This window comes from Trachinotus anak, unplaced genomic scaffold, assembly GCF_046630095.1.
Source record: "Trachinotus anak isolate AG129_WGS33_773 ecotype Australia unplaced genomic scaffold, CSIRO_AGI_Tana_v1 ptg000029l, whole genome shotgun sequence".
In the NCBI taxonomy this organism is placed as follows: Eukaryota; Metazoa; Chordata; class Actinopteri; order Carangiformes; family Carangidae; genus Trachinotus; species Trachinotus anak.
In genome coordinates this window covers 124,973-149,379 of record NW_027273880.1, presented here as the reverse complement: position 1 = coordinate 149,379, position 24,407 = coordinate 124,973, and the positions used below count along the sequence as shown (strand labels likewise).

The following is a 24,407-nucleotide window of genomic DNA, read 5'->3' as shown; positions in this document are numbered from 1 at the left end:
AGTTTAATAGCATTTTGAGCGCTCAGTGTGAGAAAACGTGGCCTGGATGCCATGTGATGACAGATTTCATCAAGTTGTAGTTTCTACAAATCACTGTTGTGCAGTGATGCTCTTGCTCACACACAGCTGGAAGCTCAGATCTTAAACTGAACTGTATTTTCACTCCCTCCATGCAGGTCCAACAGCTGTGATACAAACACAGCAGACTGTGGTGGCAGCAGCGGGAGAAAAGGCTCGTTCCAACTGCCCACTCATGAAATCTGGAGATGTTAGTCAAGTCACGTTGGAGAAAGTTTTATCCAGCGGGGAGAAGAATATTGCCACCAACAACAAAAAGCTTGGTCTCAGTGTCAGTCCTGATTTTAGAGATAAAGTGGAGTTTAAAGATGATGGAGTGCAGAGCTGCTCCATAGTTATCAGGAATGTGACGGAGCAGGATGAAGGCTGCTGTCGCTGTTTGTTTCAAACCAGCCCTGACAGTGATCTCAGTGTTACAACCTGCCTCCAGATCTATGGTGAGATCTGACTGCATTACAAGTGGAACCTGTTTCAATGAGCAGTTTGTGCAGACTTTTGTACAAACTAACAACTTCATCCATTTGATATTTGTTCAATATCTGTTTCTCTGCAGAGCTGCATGAAGCCTCTCAACATGTTACAGAGTCAGACTCTACTGTGGTGTCCTGCTCAGCCACAGCTCCACCTGCTTCAACAGGAACACTGCATGTCCCACCACCACACGTCTGCTTCTCACAATACAACACTGTCAGTGTCACCAACACCAAGCGTACAGTCGCTGTCACCACTACAGCCGTGCTGTCAGGTTTCTGTGGCAACAGCACACAGGTTAGATGTGCAGTGCGAGTGCTCTCTGTTCAGAAAGAGGTGTTTCCCATGATTCCTGGGCTCAAACACACGTCTGCTGATGCTGAGTGACACTTCCAGAGATTCATAGACTGAGAAGGACTTCTAACTTGCCTAACTTGCTCATAAACTGTTCAGAATAAATTGATGACATAATATTGACTGAGTAAAGAAACATTTAGAATGAAACTGTGTATATATATATATATATATATATATATATATATATATATTATAAAATTTCCAGGACCCAAACACCTGAAGTCACAACAACAACTTCCTGGATGATTTCCAATGACATCTTAGGAGCAGTGTTTCCAGCTGTTTTCAGTAAAGCCTGTACACACATACAAGATTATTAATAGTTTTAATCTAAAGATAATTCAATTATACTGACTGTAATTACCTATGTAATTAGCTATTTTTTTCAAGCAGCCCCTCAATGTGCATCTAAATCTTACACTAATATTAAAAACACTGTTTTACGCAGACTGTTGAACAGACTGTGGAACTGAAGTATTAGTATTATGAACAGAGCACTGAAATTCATTTGCTATTCATTTAAAAGTTGCCAAATCTAGTGAGAAAACTGCTAAATTGCCAACATCACTCGGTAGGAAACCTCCTTAAAGGGGCTTTATGTATTGATTATTGATTATGTACTTATTACATAATGGTGATAAATGGTGACTGCTGATTGGAGGAGCCACCTGGTATTTTTTTGTGAAGGGCCCCACCACACTGTAGAATTACCACTGGTCATTTACATTCATTTTTTCCCTCATCAATCTAAATTCAATCATGACAAAGTGAAAACAGAATTTCTGAAGATTTTTTTTGGAGATGTATTAAAAAGGAAAAACTGAAATATCACATTTCCACAAGTATTCAGACACTTTGCTGTGACAGTTGAACTTTAGCTCAGGTTCCATTTCTCGTCATCATCTCTGAGATGTTTCTCCACCTTGACTGGAGTCAGTCTGTGGTAAATTCAGCTGGTTGGACTTATTGTGGAAAGGAGCACACCTGTAAAATAACACAATGTGGAAAAGTGGAAGGGGTCTGAATGCACTGTAACTCTGTGACAACAGGTCTGTCCTCGCCCACGGATAATGAGTCTGTTGTTTCATGAAGAATAATCTTCATAGTAGTTTTGATAGTGATGTTTTGTGTCTCTTTTTATGTGTTTATGTGTTTGTTTGTTTTTTAACTGAAGAACGTGTGATGTTTTGTTGACTTATTTAGAGATAATTTTTGTCATCTAGTCAGTAGCATATGTAGCATCAGTTTATTTCAGTGGCATAAGGTTAAAATGTTTGTTCATAAATCTTCAGATACTTGTATGACTGTGTGGCATTAATCATTTCTCCTTCCTGATTGATTTTTTTTGACACTGCTAATTAATCATCATTAATGTTATTGCAGCCACTGTTATTGTGTCTTCTATAGATACTACTAACAATGACCACAACAATAATGGGCCTATCAACCCTTCGTATTGTGAGGATTTAGATGTAATTATCAGTGTTGGGAGGGTTACTTTTGAGGTAATAGGTAATAGTTAAAAATGTAATATTTAATATAACTGTTTTAATGACTTCATCAAAGTCATTGAACTTATTACATTTGACTATTTTTGATGACTTTTCAGTTTTATTATTTTTGTGTGTTTGTGACCTATAGAAATGTCACAACCTGATGTCCTCTCCAAGGTCATGTTTAATGAAAACACAAAGCTGAATAAAGTTAGTGAGTGAAGTTTATTTATTCATAGTTTAGTTTGCTCAGTGCTGTTTCATCACTGTGTGGAAGTTTTATTGGGACTGCAGATTAAAATTAGCCTCAGGCTAACTCTGCTACACTGCATCAGATAGCCCCATATTTAATATTGTACCTTGTCTCTTATAAATACAGTAAATAAATAAGTTATAAATTGTGTTATACATTTTATTGAACTTTATTTCACCTGTACTTTTGTTAAGAAATGTGCTCTACATGATTTCACTGTATAATATGATTGGAATTCATTGACAATAGAACTGACAGCTGGAATAGAATGCTCATGTTGTGACGTCCTCTGACATCATAGAGGCTCATTTGCATATCATCTGCAGGACAGTAGAGTTCTACAGTCCTATGTACATTTGGCCTGTGGACAGGTAAGACCTCCTCGCTTCACTCTCTTATTTCTCTTTGGTCAAACTGTTTCATGTTGTGGAAAAGGAGAATTTACTTTTCCTGTGTTTTCCTGTTCAGTGACTCACTTTTTTCATCAGTTACAATCCAACAGACATTATATTAAGATGTGCATCTCTGTTTGTAGTCAGGAGATGCCAACGTACTTTTTCCTCTTGTACAACACGGTTTGAAGAAGAAAACTGTTTTACTTGTTGTCTAAGTTGCATGTGTGGAAAACTGTGTAGATTTACTTGCTCTGGAAGAAATTTTACATGAAAGGTTTGAAATTGTTGCATTTGTGACTTTCTGCAGTTTCTTTAACCGATAACATGAAAAATAAAGATGATTTAATAAGTATTTTATTACATGTGACTGCATTGTTTTTTAATTCCTGTGTGCAGTTTGTTGATCACAAAAAAAGTTTTCATGTGACAGAAAAAGCTTCTTTTGAGCTCCTTGTGATGAATTGTCATGTTGTATTAACTGCACTTGTTGCTACACTGCTGGGTTATGAGTTTAGATATGAAACATGTCAGTTACAGTTACATTTCTGTTTCTGATCCACGGTGTAATGATGAAATGCTGGTAAGAAAGATTTTTGCTCAGTGAGGAAAAAAAGATGATGAGTGACATTGTTAATTACAGCAGACAGAGATGGAGACAAGGAGGCAGCTGCTGATGTCACAGCAACCAACAGAGCAGCAGAAGGAGCATGAAGAGGAGAGGCAAAGACTTCAGAGACAGAGGAAGGAAAAAGATAAGTCCAGAGCAGACAGAGTCACTGAGGTAGGCCACAACGCAAACCCTCCCACACAGTCACCAGTGTTCACCAGGGGACCAACAATGTAAGAGTCACACAATGAATGAGACAGAAAGCACTTAGAAAACGGGACCAGAGAACTGAGGGAGATGGTTTCACATTTCAAATCTGACTAAACTGAGTAACATTTTACAAAGACAGTTGCAGCCACCTAGAAATAACTGAACAACCACTTGATAGTCAGATAGTGTATATGGTATAGCCCACCCTAACCCCTAAGCAGACATATAGTGACCTTACCCAGCCTCACCTAAGTGGGTGGTGCACAATACAACTGAACTAGTGACTGCCGAACATAACTGGGTCACATGGCAGCAGATCATCATCCAGATCCAGAGATCAAACCATGATCCTGCTGGAGAAGCAGACTGGAGTTACCACAGCTGCCGGCAGGAGACGCCCTCCACTGTTAGTGTGTGAGTGATGTTATAATGCTGAATTCTTTTGAGCGTGTTCAGTTAAAGTGCAAGTGTTTCCAGTGTTTAATGGACACTGAGAAGAATATTTACCTGATGAGGGGAAAAGAAACAAATGTCTCCACACAGGTCAGCAGCATGTACACACACCTCCATACAGTCAGTGTCCAGCAGGAGTTCAACTGAGCGACGAGGGGACAGAGTCATGGAGGGAAAATATTCATTTAAAAGTCACTGTTATATTCTGACAGACTGAACAGTGGAGACTGTAGCTGCTAATGTTATAAGCTCCCAGCTCACATGATGAGCTGTCGCCACGTTAGCCTGAACAAGCTAATGTTAGCCTGAACAAGCTAACGGTAGCCTGAACAAGCTAATGTTAGCCTAAACAAGCTAATGTTAGCCTGAACAAGCTAATATTAGTCTAAACAAGCTAATGGAAGGCTAAAGCCTATACAAGCTAACGTTAGCCTAAATTAACCAACGTTAGCCTAAACAAGCTAATATTAGCCTAAACAAGCTAACATTATCTTCGGTGAACATTGTGTGTGGAGCGTTGCTACAACAGAAGTCATCGTCATAGTTCACATACAGGAACAGTAACTTGACATCAGACTGCAGCTGCTGATTCATTTAATAATTGAGTATTTACCAATTATTCTATCGATTGATCGAGTATCTTGGTAAGAACTATTCTTGTCTTATTAAAGAGCAATAGAAAATATAAAAAAGAGAAAACAGGTCTCATAAAATGAGAAAGTAAGTGGTTTACTTTCAAGAAAAATCACTTCATTTTTATTGCTAATTTTTCATACAATATTATCTGTAAAAACTGAAGCCATGTAGTGCAAGTACCATGTTACATTCTTGGTTTTGAAATTCAAAAACAAATCCATAAAAAATAAGAACCATAAAACTTAAATTGATAGCTCGGGCTTTTATCTGCTTCGGTCACTGAATTCCACTGACCTATATTTGGGACAGGTGTCTACATGGGAGAGGCCATTAATTCCATCTGCACAAAACTCGTGCACAGGAATTATGGGAAATGCTGTCAAATTGATTAATTAAATCAGTATGAATAATACTCCTGTTAATAATACCAGGCTATCCAATAACATATTACAACAAATTCATGTGATCTAGCTCTGAGAGACAGCGTATCTAGGACAACCACATGTACAGAGAGAGAGAGAGAGAGAGAGAGAGAGAGAGAGGACCATATTAAACACAGGTAGCCTACTTTAGAAAGGATGAAAGCTGAAGATTGCCATAGTTATTTAAACCTTTATTTGCATGAACAAATTAGATAACTGACAGGGACGATACATCCAGAGAACCGGGCGTCTAATTGAGACCTGCGTTTATTTGACAAACTGTGCAGCCACACCAGGACAGTAAAATGGACTCGGCTTCTAATTGAAGTTCTAAGGTAAGTCATTTCAAATTAACAAATAGTCATTTCCGAAATGCACACAAGCCAAAATAAGGCATAAATAGAAAAATAAATAAAACCTAACTACAGTTCCAGCGTAAAGCATTTACTGTCTTCTTGGTTCTCTTTGTGGCATGGTGTAAGAGGCCAAACAAGTTCTGGCAGGATTGTTTCTTCTGGATGAGGCTAGTTCTGTTTTAAAATAGAGTTTTTTTTTCTTTTTGTCTTTGAGTTTATCTACCAGCTGTTCTTGAGGATCGTCAGCAGTGTCATTTATACGTCTGGCGACAGTGTCATTGGACAGAGGGATAGTTTTTATCTTTGCAGCACTTGCGTCATCCAGCATGACAGAGAGCACGTCTCATGCTGCAGGCAGTATCAGCTCCTCTGCTATGGTGTGGGGTTTTTTGCACTGAGCAGTTTGGTACGCCACCTTATGTTTCAGAACCATGTGTTTGGGTGAGTAAACAGAGTTTATAGGTTTTGCTAAACGGTCTGACATGTTGACATAAATCAGTCTGATATATTGCAGTGGTTTTATACTCCACCCCTTCAGTCACTGGTAGATCACGTTGACTATCAAGTCAGGTGAAGTCAGCTTAAGTCCATCTCCAATGCACCCAATGCTTCCTTCCATTACAAGGTTCTTTGGTTCGTTTGGCCAGAACAGTCTTTGTGCAGCTGGATGCACCAACAGACGACGAGACAAGTCTGACTTGTGCTTCTACAGAATCCTGTCAGAGAAAGAAAACCCAGAGAGGAGGAGATTGTGGATCTATACAATCAAATGTGCCTCCGTCCCTGGGGAGGGCAAACACTGGCAACCATCAAAGTTCACACATTTCACCAAAGGTAAGTTCAGGCAAACACTGAGATTCTACACTGTTGTATTTTTATTGTTGTATTGTCATTATATCTTAACGTAATGGTCACTCACCCACTCAGGTCAGAGGAGCCTGTGTTGTTCATTTTGTTTCGGCTACATGTTGATTTGACTATCATTTCCGGTGGCAGGCTGTGGGGGTGTGTTTTTTTTTGCCCGTCCATTTGAGTGGCAGGTTTTTTGTGACAAAGAGGGTGAGCAGGCTCCAATAGTTTCAAAGTGATGGATTTGTACAAACACGTCGCAGTAAAGAGCCCACTCAGTCTCTGAGCAGCTTTATTTGATGGACAGTAGTCGTGACATAGTTCATGAACAATGCTCAGTGTTCAGTGTGAACAGTCAGCAGCAGTTGTTCTGAAGGGAGAGAGGGGTTCACCAGTCTGCAGGAATGAAGTTCAGGATTCATACAAACTCCTGAAAGTTCAGAAAATGCTTCATTTTAAATGTTTTATTTTCTAGCTCAGAAAAATGCTTGATCTTCAACATAATCTGCTGTTTCATCATCTTGTTACACAATCACTCATGTAAACAAAAAGAATATTTGAAATGAAACTGATCTGTACTCTTGAAAATAGCAAGCATTAAATAATCTGATCAATACATGCGATTGTCTGATTCAGTAAATTGTTGCGTTACATTCATTAATTGTGTTCTTTATTTTGTGTTATCGTTTATATGACAGGTGATGATTGTCCAGCAGTTTGGAAACTTCTTGTCTCTGGAGGCCAAAGCTGAATCCCTCTTTTTCTTCTTCCTAGTTCCAGCAGTTTGTCCCTGACCTGATGAAAGCACTTTACAGTGAACTCTGGCAGCTCTTGTTTCACTTTACTTCATGTATTTGTATGTGAAGTTTGAATTGAAGTGATTTGAAGTTTTGCACTTTGCAGTTTCTATTTGCAACAGTTTTTATTTTTGTATGAAGACATGTTCCCATTTATCTCAGGGCTGCCTTTCCTCTGAGTGGACTGAGGAAATAAATCTGACTCAAGGTTGACACTGAGTCGTAGTAAACTACATTTGATTCAGTGAGATTTTATTTTTCTTTCCTATTAAATTGTCCTCCACAGACAAATGTGAACAGTGACTGAAAACAGCGATCTGGAATCAGATTGCCCTTGTAGTCCAGGCAGATAAGAGCCAATCAGGAGCCAGCATGGGTGTCTATGTCATCGTTTCCAAAGGTCTGGAGTTTTCAAAATAAAAAATGGTCCAGCAGCATTTCTGAAAGTCTCTGTTTTAGAGGCGGAAGACTCCGGAGGAGGAAACAGAGAAGAGATGAGTTTCAAACTAAAATGTAGCAGAGTGGGTGGAGCCAAAGACAGGGGGTAAAACAACAGTGGGCACACAAGGTAAGTAATTACAAAATAAAACAGGAAATAAACCAAAGTCTAATACTCCAGACCATGTCCAACAACTGTCATACAAAGAGCAGGTCATCTTTATTCTTAATATAATGTTTGATCCAGTTCAACCTGAAAATGATATTAGATGAATGGAAATCAAGATAATTCTGTTGACATAATGAGACTTGTTTTGATAGAAAAGTGAAGAAGGTAGAGAGAGAGTGTGTGTGTGTGTGTGTGTGTGTGTGTGTGTGTGTGTGTGTGTGTGTGTGTGTGTGTGTTCCTGGGTGTGTCTCTTGAGCAGCTTGTTTGTCCTGATTCCTGTGTGTGTGAGCTCACAGTCAGTGTTACTGGTTTCCCTCTCAGACTGACTGACGAGGAGACAAGTCTGACTTGTGCTTCTACAGAATCCTGTCAGAGAAAGAAAACCCAGAGAGAAGGAGATTGTGGATCTGTACAATCAAATGTGCCTCCGTCCCTGGGGAGGGCAAACACTGGCAACCATCAAAGTTCACACGTTTCACCAAAGGTAAGTTCAGGTAAACACTGAGATTCTACACTGTTGTATTTTTATTGTTGTATTGTCAGAAGAGTTTAAAATGAGTGGATGGAGCCAAAGACAGGAAGTAAAACAACAGTGGGCACACAAGGTAAGTAATTACAAAATAAATCAGGAAATAAACAAAAGTCCAAGACTCCAGACCAATAACTGTCATACAAAGAGCAGGTCATGACATCTTTATTCTTAATATAATGTTTGATCCAGTTCAACCTGAAAATGATATTAGATGAATGGAAATCAAGATAATTCTGTTGAAACAGTGAGACTTGTTTTTTATATGAAGGTGAATAAGGAAGAGTCTGTTTTCAATAAATGATGGTGGAACATGTCAAACCTGTTTTTAAGACACACACACACACACACACACACACACACACACACAAACACACACACACACACACACACACAGAGTCATGTGACTTCTTGTAACTGCAGAGGGGAGGAGCAGCTGAAAGTGAAAGTGTTCAGTGAGCTCAGACTCCATTTGAAGTGGACAGAGCAGAAGGAGGGAAACTGAAGGCTGAGGCAGGTGAGTGTTAACACAACATTATTATTATTTTACTGTCAAAGTCTCTGAGTCAGTTTGTCCCTGTGGACTGTGGAGGGAAGAAGAGTCACAGTGAACTTCTGTCCACACAGAGACACTGAGAGGACAACCTGTGTGTGTGTGTGTGTGTGTGTGTGTGTGTGTGTGTGTGTGTGTGTGTCTCTCTTGAGCAGCTTGTTTGTCCTGACTCTTGTGTGTGTGAGCTCACAGTCAGTGTTACTGGTTTCCCTCTCAGACTGACTGAAGTCCTGAAGATGAGTGATTGTGTGGAGGAAGAGGAGGACAGAGCAGAGTCTCCAGGACCCAGCTGTCTGTCTGTGAAGAGTCACCGGTCCAGAGGTGATCCTCCAAACTTCAGTCCTGAACCTGGACCCTCAGACTCACAGTAAGAGACCTGCTACAAACCTGTGAACCTCCAAACTGTCTCTGTAACAGTGTTTAGTGTGTTGAGCTCCTGCAGTGATGTCACTTCCTGTAACAGCTGCCGTAGTGTCGCAGAAAATAACTTCCCCTGGTTCCTCTGACATATCAGTATATTAACAGTGACTGCTGAGGAGCTGGTTTCTTGTGAAATGATCCCAACAAAGAAGAGTTTGACTTTTTTCTTGTGCATATTTTTGCTGCAGCTGATGAACATGACAGAGATGTAAAGATGTCAGTAATTAAAGGGCCGTGGTGGAGCAGAGAAGCAGCCACAGAAGAAGAGAGCAGTGTGTTGGTGAACCTGGATGAGCTGGGATCTAACAGAGTCGACCACACTTTGCAGGATCATTTTACAGCCTGAATGATGAGCTTCACATGTCAGAGCTTCACTCTCCACAGTTAGTTTGATCCAAACTACAGTGAGCAGCTGTTGGAGGAAATGACTGAGCCTCTTTAACATCAAACTGGATATTTGTCAGCTGTTTATACAGATTTCAGACTCTATGTAATATGGGTCGCTGATTGTCAAGTGGTTCATACTGAAATAACAACATTTCACCACATTTAGTTAATCAAAATTTAAATGTTGAATCTGAATATTAGTGAAACTTAATATTTAGCTAATATGCTAATTGACACTGCTGATCAGAGGAAGTACCAAAATAAAAGCTTTCTCCGGTGTTATCCACAGTCAAGAGGAGTGGGTGGAGAAGGATGGACGTGGTGTAGCAGGTGAGTTGATTCTAAACAATGTTTTTGGTATTTGATGATGACTTTTGGATTCTGGACTCAGCGTTTGGCAGAAACTGGTTTGTGACTGGATCAGGATGGAAACTCAGGTGGATGAAGAGGATGATGATGATGATGATATGGAGTTGGATGACTGGACTCCAGTGTCTAGTAGGAGAGGACGAGGACAGGGGCAGAACAGACAAGATGAAGTCAAGGCAGATCAATTCACATGAAGAGGAGAGTTGTTCACAAAAAGGTGGTGAGGGAGGATTTTAAAATAATCCTTCAGTTCAGGAAGGAAGATGAGCAGGTGAGTCTAGGTCTGAGAGCACTGTCTAGGGAATTAAACAAGAAGTTAGGAGAGGAGGAAATGGCTCAGATCTTTGTGATGGAAACTTGTTAATAACCTATAAAACAGAAGAACAGAAAAATAAAGCTTTTCCAAATAACTGATGAGTGATGACAGGTATTCCTGTTAATGAAGACTTGGACAGACTCAGATGGAGTTCTAGTGGAGGTGAGGTGAGCAGGATAAAGAGATTGTTGAAAACAGGTAACGAACAGATTGATAGCTCGTCTGTGCTTCTGGAGTTTCAGGAGTCTGTGCTTCCAGAAAAAGTTAGAATTGGATGTGATACATGATTTTCATGTCCATAGCTCGTTATGGGGCAGTAATGATGATGAGGATGGAATGGTGATGAAGAGTTAATGGAGAATAAAAACCTAGTAGCTTCAATGACAGAAGTAACAGAAGAATCATCAGATCTTACACTAGTGTCAGACTCATTGGCAGGTCTTTGTTCATGGTTCATCAGTAGTTAGAGGAACAACTGTAGGAAGTGACCACTACCCCACAGTGATAGAAGCAGGAGTGAGTTTGGGAACATGTGACACTGATGGGTCACAGAAATGGTCGTTCAGTAGAGCTGATTGGGAAACATTTAGATCTATCAGTGAGTAAGAAATGCAAACCACTGATAGTAATGAAGATGTTGATGATGTAGATGATTGTGTTTGTAAAGCTGTTTTAGAGGCTGCAAAGAACCTTAGTGGACAAAGAAATGTGATGAAGCAACTAAGGCTGGAAATAAAACTTTTAAAATGTTGAGAAGGAATCAGAGTTTTCAGAAGCTTACTGAATATAAAAGCAAGTGTAAGGAAAACCATAAAAAATGCAAAGAAGGAATTGTGGAGGTCATTTTGTAATTCAGTGGGAAGGAAACAGATATGGATAAAATGTGTAGTTCTGACTTTTAAAATACGTAGTTCTGACAATATTCTATGAAAACAGTGTCTTTGTGTTGATGTTAAAATGAGGTGAGGTCAGGAGCATTGTTGACTGATTTTAATTTCTAAATCATTTAATTCAGTTTCAGCTGAGGCTGTAAAATATGAAAGAGAGGGAACAAAAACATGCATTGCACCTTCAGGTGAATATTTTTCAGCCGGGCCTGTTTGGTGGAATCCTGCTGTAGCTGTAGACGTCTGCTCGCACACTTTCACTCTGCACACCAGCAGTTTCCTCTGCAGAGAAGAGCTCTGTCTTACTACCTGCTAAATCCACCGTTATCAGAGAAATCCAAAACACATCCATGATGAATGAAGAGACTAATTACAACCCTTTTGAAGCATGCGCCTGGTGCTGCGACTGTTTGTCCACTGTTTTTTTTTTTTTTCTTTGTAAATTATTTTTTTGGGTTTTTTATGCCTTTATTATAGGTAAGTGGAGACTGACAGGAAAGGGAGTAGAGAGAGAGGAGAATGACATGCAGGAAAGAGTTGAATGATCCTTTAATTACACATAAGACTGTCTTTACTATCACTGATATCTGTGCAGGTGTAACTCTGACAAACTGTGTGTTTGTCAGTGAAGTTGTGTGATGGTCAGATGAAGCCTGCAGCAGGATGTGGTGTTTGCTGTTGTCACAGTCATGTAGAAACACACAGGCCTCCTTGTGTGAAATGAAGCTGAACTCCAGAGAAAGAATCAATATGGAGAAGAAGAGCAGACACATCAGCAGCCATTAGTTTTAGTCAGGATGTTGTTTTGTCTTCATTTGTGGCAGTGGCAGTGTTGGGGTCACAGACATCTGATCCTCTCATCTTACCTTTGTATCACTCTGCTTCTTTAGAGCTGATGTGAGACAGGTCATCAACAGCTGGAGACTGGACACATTTAATGACTGACTGACACAACAGTGTTGTTTCTGGATGCTGCTGTGTTGCTTCCATCCTTCAGTACAGTGTGCAGTGCTGGATGGTGACGTCACTGCAGGACGTCAGCTGAGAGTTCCCACAATGACTCTGTCATCAGAGAATTGATCAGTGATCCATGTGATATGAATAAAAACATGTTTGTGTTTGCAGAGGTCAGAACCACAGACTGAGAGCAGAGTCTCCAGGATCCAGCTGTCTGTCTATGAAGAGTGACCGGTCCAAAGATCATCATCCACACTCCGGTCCTGAACCTGGACCCTCAGACTCACAGTAAGAGACAGTTTCTATTGTAAACTGAGCTGAATATGATTCACTTATGAGACATATTTGACTGTGACATGTTAGTGATGAAGAAATGTCTTCACAGAGGGAGGAAGAGGAGTGGTGTCTCTGTGGAGGAGCAGCTGTCCTGCTGTGCTCTGTGTCAGGACGTCCTGAAGGATCAAGTCTCTACCAGCTGTGGACACTGGTTCTGCAGACAGTGCTTCACCTCATACTGGGACCAGTCTGGGTCTTCAGGAGACCCCTCCTGTCCCCAGTGTGGACAAAGACCCAGAACCAGACCTGGACTGCAGACAGCCAGTCAGAGCAGCACTGTACAAAGTGAGACTGAACATGTGTCTGCTGATGTCTTCATTTCTGAAACCAGGACCTGTTGTTTTCTCCAGTGTCAGTTGTTCTATCACACAGCACTGACATTTCAGATGATTCTAAAAAGCTCAACATTAAAAAGCTTTTCTTTGCTGCTCTTTAGTTTTTCTGTAGCTGATAAAAATAATCAGCAGATTCTCAGATTCTCTGTCTTCAGTCTGACATTGTCTCTTCTCTTTCAGCAGATAGTGGTCTGCAGGAGGTTTTAGATCAACATAAGATCAGTCTGAGGAGCAGGTGTGAACGTGTGACTGAAGGAAGTGATGGAACAGGAAGTGGAACCCTCCTCAACAGGATCTACACTGAGCTCTACATCACAGAGGGACAGAGTGAAGAGGTTAATACCCAACATGAGGTGAGGCAGCTGGAGACAGCTTCCAAGATGAAGACCCTCCATGACACTCCAATCAAGTGCCACGACATCTTTAAAGTCTTACCTGACCAACAGAGACCCATCAGAGTGGTTCTGACCAACGGCGTCGCTGGCATTGGAAAAACCTTCTCAGTGCAGAAGTTCGGTCTGGACTGGGCAGAGGGCTTGGAGAACCAAGATGTCAGTCTGCTGGTTCTGCTTTCGTTCAGGGAGCTGAACCTGATCAGAGAGCAGCAGTACAGTCTTCTCAGGCTGCTCCATGTTTTCCATCCAACATTACAGAAGGTCACAGCAGAGCAGCTGGCTGTCTGTAAAGTTGTGTTCATCTTGGACGGCCTGGATGAAAGCAGACTTTCACTGGATTTCACTAACAGGGAGGTTGTGTCTGATGTCACACAGACGTCATCAGTCAACCTGCTGCTGACAAACCTCATCCAGGGGAACCTGCTTCCCTCGGCTCTGGTCTGGATCACTTCCAGACCTGCAGCAGCCAATCAGATCCCTCCTACATGTGTTGACAGGGTAACAGAGGTACGAGGCTTCACTGACACCCAGAAGGAGGAGTACTTCAGGAGGAGATCCAGTGATGAAGAGCTGTCCAGCAGAACCATCTCACACATCAAGAAGTCCAGGAGCCTCCACATCATGTGTCAAGTCCCAGTCTTCTGCTGGATCACTGCTACAGTTCTGGAGCACATGTTGACTACAGAGCAGAGAGGAGAGCTGCCCCAGACCCTGACTGACCTGTTCTCACACTTCCTGCTGGTTCAGACAAAGAGGAAGAAGCTCAAGTATGATGAGGGACATGAGATGAGTCCACAGGAGCTGATGGAGGCTGACAGGGAAGTTCTTCTGAAGCTGGGGAGGCTGGCGTTTGAACATCTGGAGAAAGGAAACATCATGTTCTACCAAGAAGACCTGGAGCAGTGTGGTCTGGATGTCACAGAGGCCTCGGTGTACTCAGGACTCTGTACTGAGATCTTCAAAAGAGAGAGTGTGATCTTCCAGAAAACAGTCTACTGCTTTGTTCATCTGAGCATTCAGGAGTTTCTGGCTGCAGTCTACATGTTCCACTGTTACACCAACAGGGAGAGAAAGGTCCTGGAGAACTTACTGGGGAAAAAACAGAGTGATTCAACCCTGGATGTCTTCCTGAGGGCAGCCATGAAGAAATCCCTTAGAAGTAAAAATGGTCGCCTGGACCTGTTTGTTCGCTTCCTTCATGGCCTCTCTCTGGAATCCAACCAGAGACTCTTAGGAGGTCTGCTGGGTCAGACAGAGAACAGTCCAGAAACCATTCAGAGAGCCATCAACAACCTGAAGGAGATGAACAGTGATAAATTCTCTCCTGACAGAAGCATCAGCATCTTCCACTGTCTGATGGAGATGAAGGACCACTCAGTTCATCAGGAGATCCAACAGTTCCTGAAGTCAGAGACCAGATCAGAGAAGGAACTCTCTGAGATCCACTGCTCAGCTCTGGCCTACATGCTGCAGATGTCAGAGGAGGTTCTGGATGAGTTGGACCTGAAGAAGTACAACACATCAGAGGAGGGACGACGGAGACTGATCCCAGCTGTGAGGAACTGCAGGAAGGCTCGGTGAGTCCAGACATGATCAATATAATTATCAATCAGTAGATTAGATCAGTAGTTGAGTCAAATTCAGATAAACACAGTTTTCATTTATTCTCATTATTCGTTGTTTTACTTTGAAACAATCAAAAGTCAGTTGTGTTTTTTTCTGGAGGTGTTGTAAATGCTGTGAGCAGCAAAATGTAGATGCTTCAGTTGGTTGTGATTGTTGCTGTTAAGTTGATAAATCACTTGTTTTGTTTATTTGTAATAATTGTTGGATGCCTCATTGATTTGTTAATGTTCTGTGTAGTTTTGAGTCTTTTTGGTTTAATTCAAACCTGATTAAACTAATTAAAGCAGCTCCACTGATCTTACACCTCAGTGTTTGTTTCCAGGTGTTTCCAGGTGTTTCCAGGTGTTGGGGAGGACACCTGCATATGAGAAAACAGTAGTATTAAACCTTTAGTGTCTCCAGCTGTGCAGTCTGATAAATGTCCTCAGGTGATGTCACCTGAGTCAGTGTGGGCGGAGTCTGAAGAAAACACCAGACCTCTCTAGCCCCCCTCATCTCTACTGCTTAACACACCTTCATCTAACAGCCGAGGGTTGGTGGTTGAGGTGCATTGTGGGTAATGTAGGCAGCAGGTTTTTGTGAGGAAGAAGAATGTGTGAATGAAAAAAGAAGATGTCTCTGGTTCACTTTGTTGAAACTGTCCATTGTGACAGTGTTACAGGAGAGCAGTGATGAATCTGTGGAGGTCTGTATTCAGGACTCATGAGGTTTCTATGACAACAGTCATCAGTGTTTGACAGTGAACTGTAAATGCAGTGAAGCTCTAATGAGCAGGTTCTAGCAGGTGTTTAGTAAAGTTTGTATAAGACCTGAATCATTGTCCAGAGATGACTGAAGTCATGATGAGCATGGAGGATGTTAGGGGACGCCCCCCCCCCCCTTTTAATCACAGGAGACAAAAACAGTGGGCTCCAATGACAGCTGCTTTAAAAGTGGAGCTGAACAGCAGCCACTGTGGTAACAACAAACACTGATGTTTCCCACACACTGATTTATCTGTGACAGGCCGCCACAACATCAACAATGACGCCACATATTGATTTTCTATTGGTTTACAGTTTCAAATGAGGAAAATCTTATTTCACAATAGAGCTGCACACACACACTTTCAGGTTTTAACTGTAGAGTCCACTGAGTGTTGATCACTAGTGTTTTACTGAGGACAGTTTGTTCATGGATCAACGTGGGCGCTGCCACTGATTCACCACAATGAGCCAGATGTGTTTTATGCAGTGGTGTGTGTTGACTTCTACAGAGAGGCAGCAGAGCCAAGCAATCTGGAGTCAGTTTAAAAACACTGGAGAATAAAACTGTTTTTCTGAACAAGATTCTGACTCTGGATCAAATCATATGATGGAAGCAGAAATGTAACATCATTTTCCCTCCTTCATCTGCACAACAAAGATTCCCATGAAACTCTGCAGGTCTGAGAGAGAGTGATGAGAATTATTGTTTCATGTCAAACACAATCAGATCAGATGAGCTGAGCCACAGATGTGAAGAGCAGATGTTCATCACATCATCATCTTTTCTCACCAGATGCATTTTAACTTCAGTGTCTTTTATTACAAACTGTCTGATTTTATTCTAACACATTTTATATTTTCTCACATCACAGACTTGATCATTGTGGACTCTCAGAGACTCACTGTGAAGTCGTGTCCTCAGCTCTGAAGTCCAACCCCTCCCATCTGAGACACCTGGACCTGAGCCACAACTACCTGGAGGACTCAGGAGTGAAGCAGCTGTGTGCTGGACTGGAGAGTCCAAACTGTAGACTGGAGACTCTGGGGTCAGTTCACTGACTGGAGCTGTTGTAGTTTTATATTCAGTTCAAATCTGTGAAGTTCCAGTTTTTCATTGGTTGGTTCATTTTCAGGATTTCTGTGTGAGGATTTAAAAGATCAGCCAGTGAAGAGAAAGAAGGAAGATGAGACCAGGAGCAGAGTGGTGATGGGGAGGGTCAGGAGAATCCCTGGGGGCCGTTGGGGGCCGGGACCGGACTGATTATTGTGTAGACTAATAATATTGTGTTATATAAAAGTGGTCTACCTCGCTGCACCATCCTGCAGCCTGAACTGAGCCTCGCAGCCTCTTGTCTCTCCCAGTACGTCAGACGCTACCAAGTCTATATTTACAGTAGGGGGTTAAATGGCTCTGAACGTTACCTGAAGGTGAACTGGTTGTTGCTGCAGGTCACAGAATCTGACGGCTCACAGAATGGGCTGTAACACCGGTGGTAGACTGAGGCCGAGCACTCGTCCTCCTCAAGTTCTCAACAGTATCACAAGTTCTTATTTAAAGATGTGGACACAGAGAAATCTTTTCCCTCCTCCTGTAAATGTGACATTGTACAGTTGTTTGGTGACTTTGGAACATTGAAGCTGCTCCACCATGTTTGTTCTGAACAGTGTGACTGAGTTCTCACTGTTTGTTCACGTCCTCAGTGTTTTGTTTCTGTGCTGATGTCTGTAGTGTCAGAGAGGGAACAGACTAAACAGACGTGAATCCTCTGATTCTCCTCTGATTACAGACTGAACTGAGGTCAGCAGCAGCTGATCAACCTGTGTTCACATCAACAGCTGTATGAATGTTGTGCTGACATTTGGATGATGTGTGTAGAAGGCTGACATGATGAAGATCCACAATAACAGAAGGACAAAGTCACTCTACTCATTTTAGACAAAGATCATTGATCAGGACAAATCTGATTGATTATCAATCATTGATCTACATCTTTGATTCTTTTTTCAGATTGAAGAACTGCAGGTTGTCAGAGATCAGCTGTTCTTCTCTGGTCTCAGCTCTGAAGTCCAACCCCTCCCATCTGAGAGAACTGGACCTGAGCTGGAACCAGAACCTGCAGGATCCAGGAGTGAAGGGTCTGTGTGGTTTTCTGCAGAGTCCAGACTGTAGACTGGAGACTCTGAGGTCAGTTCACTGTTGTAGATCTTATATCTTGAATCCACAGCTAATGAAGCTTCACACACAAGTTGAATCCATTGACTGTGAATGAATGAATGACATTGTAAATAGTTGTTGTCTCATGTTTCCAGTTGTTCTTCTCTCAGACTGAGAATGATTCTTCAGTTTCAGCTCATTTCACTCACTTGTCATGAATAATGTCTGTTCACTTCAGTTCAACCTTCACAGCTCACACACTCGTATTTCTCTCAGTCAGAGGACTCATGTTTTCTAAATCCACTGGAGAAAATGTCCAGTGTTAGTTGTTCAAGTCAATTCATTTTTATCACAACAACATACACAAGATCCTCACAACTAATATTTGTCCAAAGAAAGTGAAGAAACAATCTTCTTGTTTTCAGTAGATTTCAGTGAAGTGTCAGGACTAATGTCTGTTTGATCAAACTGTGTGTGTGTGTTTTCATCTGTAACACAACACACACAACTGTTGTGTTGACAATGTTGTGTTGTACTGACATGATGAAGATCCACAATAACAGAAGAACAAAGTCACTCTACTCATTTTAGACAAAGATCATTGATCAGGACAAATCTGATTGATTATCAATCATTGATCTACATCTTTGATTCTTTCTTCAGGTTGAGGAACTGCAGTTTGTCAGAGATCAGCTGTTCTTCTCTGGGCTCAGCTCTGAAGTCCAACCCCTCCCATCTGAGAGAACTGGACCTGAGATACAACAACCTGCAGGATTCAGCCCTGAAGGATCTCCGTGGTCTCGTGGAGAGTCCAGACTGTAGACTGGAGACTCTGAGGTCAGTAGAGGGGCGGAGTCAGTCCATGCTGCTCTCAGCAGTATTGTACTAAACACAGTTAGTATCAGAGCAAAGATCCAGTGTTTCCTGTGAACCTCCAACCTCCTCAGTGGCTGCTTTCCTCAGTGAAGCTGTGAGAGGAGAACGGGGACAGGCTTCAGGATTGGACAGAAAGACAGAGAGAGAGACAACAGTCAGCCAATCAGAGCAGCCAGAAGCTTGTTGTGATCATGTGTGTGAGTTGATGTGAAGACGACTGTTGTTGTTGTGTTGATGTGTACAGGAAATAAAGCTGATTCCAGCTGACAGCCTCACAGATGGACAGAGACAGTGTCCTCATTCATCAAACTGTCCAATCTGATCTGAGACTGTTTGTTCTCTGGTTTCAACACTAAACAGCTGATCAGTTTCATCTGTGTCACAGCTCTGAGATCAGTGTGATGTAGCCTGACAGTCCCTGGCTCTTAGTGACAGCCTCCATGTTCAGTCAGGTGATGTTTCAGAAGCAGCTCACATGTTGATCAACACACAGAGACTCTGTGTTTAAAGTGACATCAGCTGACAGGTAACAGGAGTGAATCCATCACTGACCTGTTGCTGACTCAGCACTTTGTTTCCACTGTGGACTGAGTGAAATGTGCAGAGTGAACAGACTTGATGCTGAACGTCTCTGCAGGTCTGTGAGCTTCCAGCTCAGTGTGTTCACTCCAACACGTTAACATGAGAGCTGAGAGGAAGCAGCTGCTGCACATCTGATCTGAACAGGACTGAAGTCCCTGCTGCATCACTGACTGATGAAGTGAGACTCTGTAAACACTGATTCATCTCCTCTGCTTTCTTCTTCTCTACACAGCTGGAGGTGGAGTGGAGAGGAGAGCTTGATCCAGCAGTGACTGACAGAGGAACCAGAAGAAGTGGAGATGACTCTCAGTGCTGCAGTCTGAACTGATCTGAGAACAGCTCCACTGTCACACACAGAGTCCAGTCCACCATCATCCCTGTGTGTTCCTCTGGATCTGACAGAGCATCATCAGTGTCTCTGGACTTAAAGCTCATCAAGTTCAGCTCTGAACAGTTTCCTTGTTGAGCTTCACAAAGAGGGAATTTCACAGTAAAATGACTTGAACTCTGAAGATTAGTTTGACTCAGACGTTGACGTTGTCAGACAATGACAGACGTTTTAATCTGTCATTGTTTTGACATTTTACTCCTCTTTTATTCCATAAAGCTGCCAGTTTATTCCTAAATGACTGTGTGTGTTATTGTTGTGTTGTGTGTTTGTTGTGAAGCTCTTTGTAACACTGTGTCTGTCGCTCCTCGTCAGTCCAGCAAAGTCCTTTTTGTATTCTCCCCTAATGTCTCCAGGATTTGTTTTTCCTGTTTCATTTTGATACTCACCTGGTGGTCCCTTCACTTCCTGCCCTCCTGTGTGATTACCTGGCCCCTCCCTAATGTGTTTCACCTGTGTCTCATTGTCCCCCCTCCCCCAGAGTATTTAGTGTCAGTGTTCCTTTCCCTCTGATCCTGTTCCTCTTGTCCCCCTTGTGACAGTGGTCCAGCCTTTTGTTCCTTTGTGTATATTTCTCAGTGATCAGTGTGCGACTACTTTCTGTCTTGACCTTTTGACTTTTAGCCTGTCGATCATGTGCTGTCGTCCTGTTGGACTGATTTCTGTGAAGTTGACGTTTTGCCTGAGTGAAGTGTGGCTGTGACGTCTCTCATATCTTGGACCTTGTTGAAGAAGAACTCTGAGTTTTCTTTCAAGCTGTTGATTCTCTCTGTATTTAGTTGAATGACCTTTTCCAGATCCTCACCTTCTTTTCCAGACCGTCAGCTCTTTTATTTTTCCACCAGCAGCATCACAGTCCTGTCTCGTACTTCAGCAGGGGCTGCCTCAGATCTACCCTTCTTCAGAGCAGGAGTTGTAGTATAATATTATCAGCTAAGTTCTCTGTCTATCTGCTAAATATACTATGTCTACAATAATGATTACTATAATTACTATACTCATCACAAAAAAGGTGTATTCCTGGAGGAGAACATGGTTTTAAAAAAAAAAAAGAGAATCAGAATATAATGGTGTCCACTGGACATGGATTCACGGAAAGAAAAAAATAGATCAGCCTCATGAATGTAGTTTATAAGATTTATGTCTAACGAGCTATGTCCCAGTCTGGATAGATAATGAGGTTTTCATCCAGTCCAGGTCTTCTACTGAAAATGGTTTTGACTGTGAGAAAATAGACATGACCTGGGAGGGGTCAGGTTTGGTGGACACGACAGTTTCGGTGGAGACTGGTGAAATATGAGAGGAGGCGTGGGCAGATTTTGGATTATAAAAGAAGAGGTCACGTGTCATGTATTCAGATCAACTTTTTGCTTTGTTGTCGACAATAAATCTCTGCTGCACTGAATTGTGCCTCCTGGTGATTTTTGAAGACTTTGAAGATATTTTTGAACTGATAAGATTCCAGACTCAGAATCTGGTCCATGATTGGGGCGTCTGTCCCACATCAGAGTCCTGAGCAGAGTCAGGTCTCGGTGTACGATCAGGACTTGTTGAACGAGCATCAGAATGTGAATCTGCAGCGTTGACTTCAGTCTCAGAACCAACAGACGTCACTGCCTAAAACTGAAAAGATACTCTGATCTGATCTGTTTTATCCTTTCTTCTTCTCTCCCTCTTTTTTCAGACATCTCCATGGTCTCAGTGTAAAGTTACTGATCACTAAGCTGCTCAGTTAGTTTGAGTTAGCTCGCTGAAAGTCAGTTCTGCTACATGTGAACGAAGCTCTTCTATTTTCTACTTATCAGGTGTGAAAATCAAAGCTTTGTCTTCAGCCACAGATGAATATGAACGGAGTGGCCGCCATCTTGACTGAGATGTGTCCCAGTCATGGATGTATTATATCCACAGACTGTATCTGACCAAGTAAGGTGGTGTTAAACCTGCAGTCGTTGATATCGTGGGTAGTTCAGGTGTGAAGAGTTCATTTATTTGTGATGTTAGAGGGAAACGTGTCAACATTCAGTCTGAAGCTTTAGAGCCTAAAGTCACATTGGAATCAACATTTAAAAAAATCATAACCAGGCAAAAATATTACGTTTAAATTGTCTTTTAGGCATTTTTAAGATATGGATGCTGCATGTGACAGAAAACTACAACTCATCAGATAAAGTTATTACGTTCACTTTCTCTCATTGAGAAGCAGATTTATACGTCATGTCTTCTTTAAAAAAACAACTAAAACTGTGCAGTGCTGCAGTGAAGCTTTATGTCCTGTCATTACTGAGCCCTCTGTCTGTTTCCCACTGTTCTCCACAGCTATATGCTACAGTCAGGACTGGGTGGAGGTATTATAACAGGCCCAACCTCCACATGTCCTGTCCCCTCCAACCTCTGCTGTCAGGAGAAAACATTGATTTATTTACAGAGGAGTAAATCAAACACCTGTTGATTATTTGACCGTGGTGATTTTTCTCAGTCTTACCACTATTTTTATATTTAATATTGTCAGTAAAATTTAGTACAAATACGTGAAAGTGAAGCTGTTATTTGTGACGACTTCCTGTCAAACTGAGCCACATGTAGTTTGTAACAGCCAAACTAACGACGCTGCTCTTTAACAAACTGCTGTAAAAAAACAGCCAAATTCTGCCAGTATCATACTGTTTCCCACTGATACTGTACCATACTGTAGAAAACAATGCATGATGGGCAATATTTACCATTTCCATGAAATACTGTAATATACTGTGAATCGCATTGCATTGTGGGGATGGTGTTTGAACCCCACCAATACAGGATGCTACTGTATTTCATGATGAGACCTGCTGACCATGGAGCGGGTAAAACCAGCTCTGGAGGTTCTTTTCGAGGATTCTCCATCTGAACCCTGCACTTTATGAGCAAGTCGTGAGGTAAGTTAATAAACATTTGATCTGTCTGGCATTTTGTTTGCTGACTATCGTCAGCTTTAAACAAAATGGAACTGATCAGTAACGTCACAAAGCTAATGAGGTCCACTTGTGACTGCAGATCATCATTATGTTGTAGGTAAGGCTGATTTCTGAATAGTTCAACAAAAGGTTTCATGATGAGTCACATTGGGGTTTTATTTTCAGCTGGTTTGCAGCTGAAATCATTTTGTGCTCATGGTTGGTGGAGTTTGCTCTCTTCTTCTTGCATTTTCACCTGAATGGGTGACCTTAGTTGTCTCTAACATTTAAAGAATATTTTAGTAGAGCAGGTTAAACCAAACTTTTGAATTATTCTGTTATTCTTTTGAATTTGAAGTAAAAAATATATAGAAAGTGACAACAACACTGCAATTTCAAGCGAGCCTGCTGGAGAAACTGTGCCAGCACCTGAGCAGTGGTTGGGCTTGTGTGGTGTTAGAGTTGAATTAATGTCAGCATCATGGTAATTCCAGTCACCTGTTTGATTGTATGTGATGATGTTAGTCTACAGCAGTCCTTCTCAAATAGTGGGGTGATGCATCACATAAGGTGGCGCACCAAACTGCTCAGTGCAAAAAACCCCACACCATAGCAGAGGAGCTGATACTGCCTGCAGCATGAGACGTGGTCTGGTAGATAAACTCAAAGACAAACGTTTGGCCTCACAGTTCGATGAAGCAGCTGACAGCAACAAAGACTGTTTGTTCATTGCTTATGTACGTTTTGACATGACAGACTCCCTGTGTGAGGATCTACCTTTTTGTAAATCTGTCAGAGACAGAGCCACAGCTGAAGAGCTATTCAAAATGCTGGACTGCTTCCTGAATGAGAGTGGGCTGAAGTGGGAGAACTGCATTGGTGTTTGCAGTGATGGTGCACAGGCCGTGGCAGGGAGGAGAAAAGGACTTCAGGCACTCATCAAAAAGGCCTCACCTCATGCTGAGTGGACACACTGTGTTATACACAGAGAAGCACTGGCCTCAAGGCACCTTTCCCCTGAATTAAGTGAGGTTATGCCTGACATTATAGGTGTAGTCAGTTTTATAAAGACCAGACCACTAAAAACCAGAGTCTTCTCTGCTATCTGTGAGGAGATGGGAGCTGAACACCAAGCTGTGCTGTTTCACAGTGAAGCAAGGTGGCTGTCACGAGGAAAAGTCTCGTCCCGGGTTTTTGAGCTCAGAGAGCAGATAAGAATGTTTATGGAGGATGAGCACAAGTATGAAGTCGCAGAAAAATGTAGTGATGAGAACTTCCTGGTGAAACTGGCCCACCTGAGTGACATATTTGGAGGCTAAATGAACTAAATCTACAGCTTGAAGGGAAAGATAAACACCTCCCTCAGGTCACAGACAAGATCAGCTCTTTCACTCGAAAGCTTGCAATGTGGGGCAGGGACTTGATGAAGGAAATACTGATTCATTCGAGAACCTGCATCAATTTGTTGACACCACTGACCATGATGCCCCCTCAGTGATTCCATATATCAAGCAGCATATTTCATCATTGATGGGATTCTTTAAAAAGTACTTCCCTGAAAACAGTTCCCAGTATGACTGGGTGACAGATCCTTTCAGTGCACCAGCTCCAACTGGTTTCAGCTCTGCAGAGGAGG

General features: G+C 41.9%; 2 protein-coding genes across 2 annotated transcripts in view; both read left to right on the top strand.

Moving 5' to 3' along the window:
* The window catches only part of LOC139611994 (protein NLRC3-like), a 266,035-nt gene extending 244,789 nt beyond the window's left edge, over positions 1–21,246 (top strand). Inside the window, exons 26-28 of the mRNA XM_071467100.1 lie at positions 17,849–18,025; positions 18,659–18,832; positions 19,686–21,246. Of these exons, the coding sequence (XP_071323201.1) occupies positions 17,849–18,025; positions 18,659–18,832; positions 19,686–19,725 (391 nt within the window). The 3' untranslated portion in view covers positions 19,726–21,246. The remainder of the gene's footprint in view (positions 1–17,848; positions 18,026–18,658; positions 18,833–19,685) is intronic.
* On the top strand, positions 158–3,509 carry LOC139612028 (OX-2 membrane glycoprotein-like; the record flags this gene model as incomplete). Its single annotated transcript, XM_071467152.1, has 2 exons — positions 158–515; positions 632–3,509. Coding segments are annotated over 2 exons (663 nt in total), but the record flags the coding sequence as incomplete, so codon positions are not given.
* Positions 21,247–24,407: the final 3,161 nt, after the last annotated feature.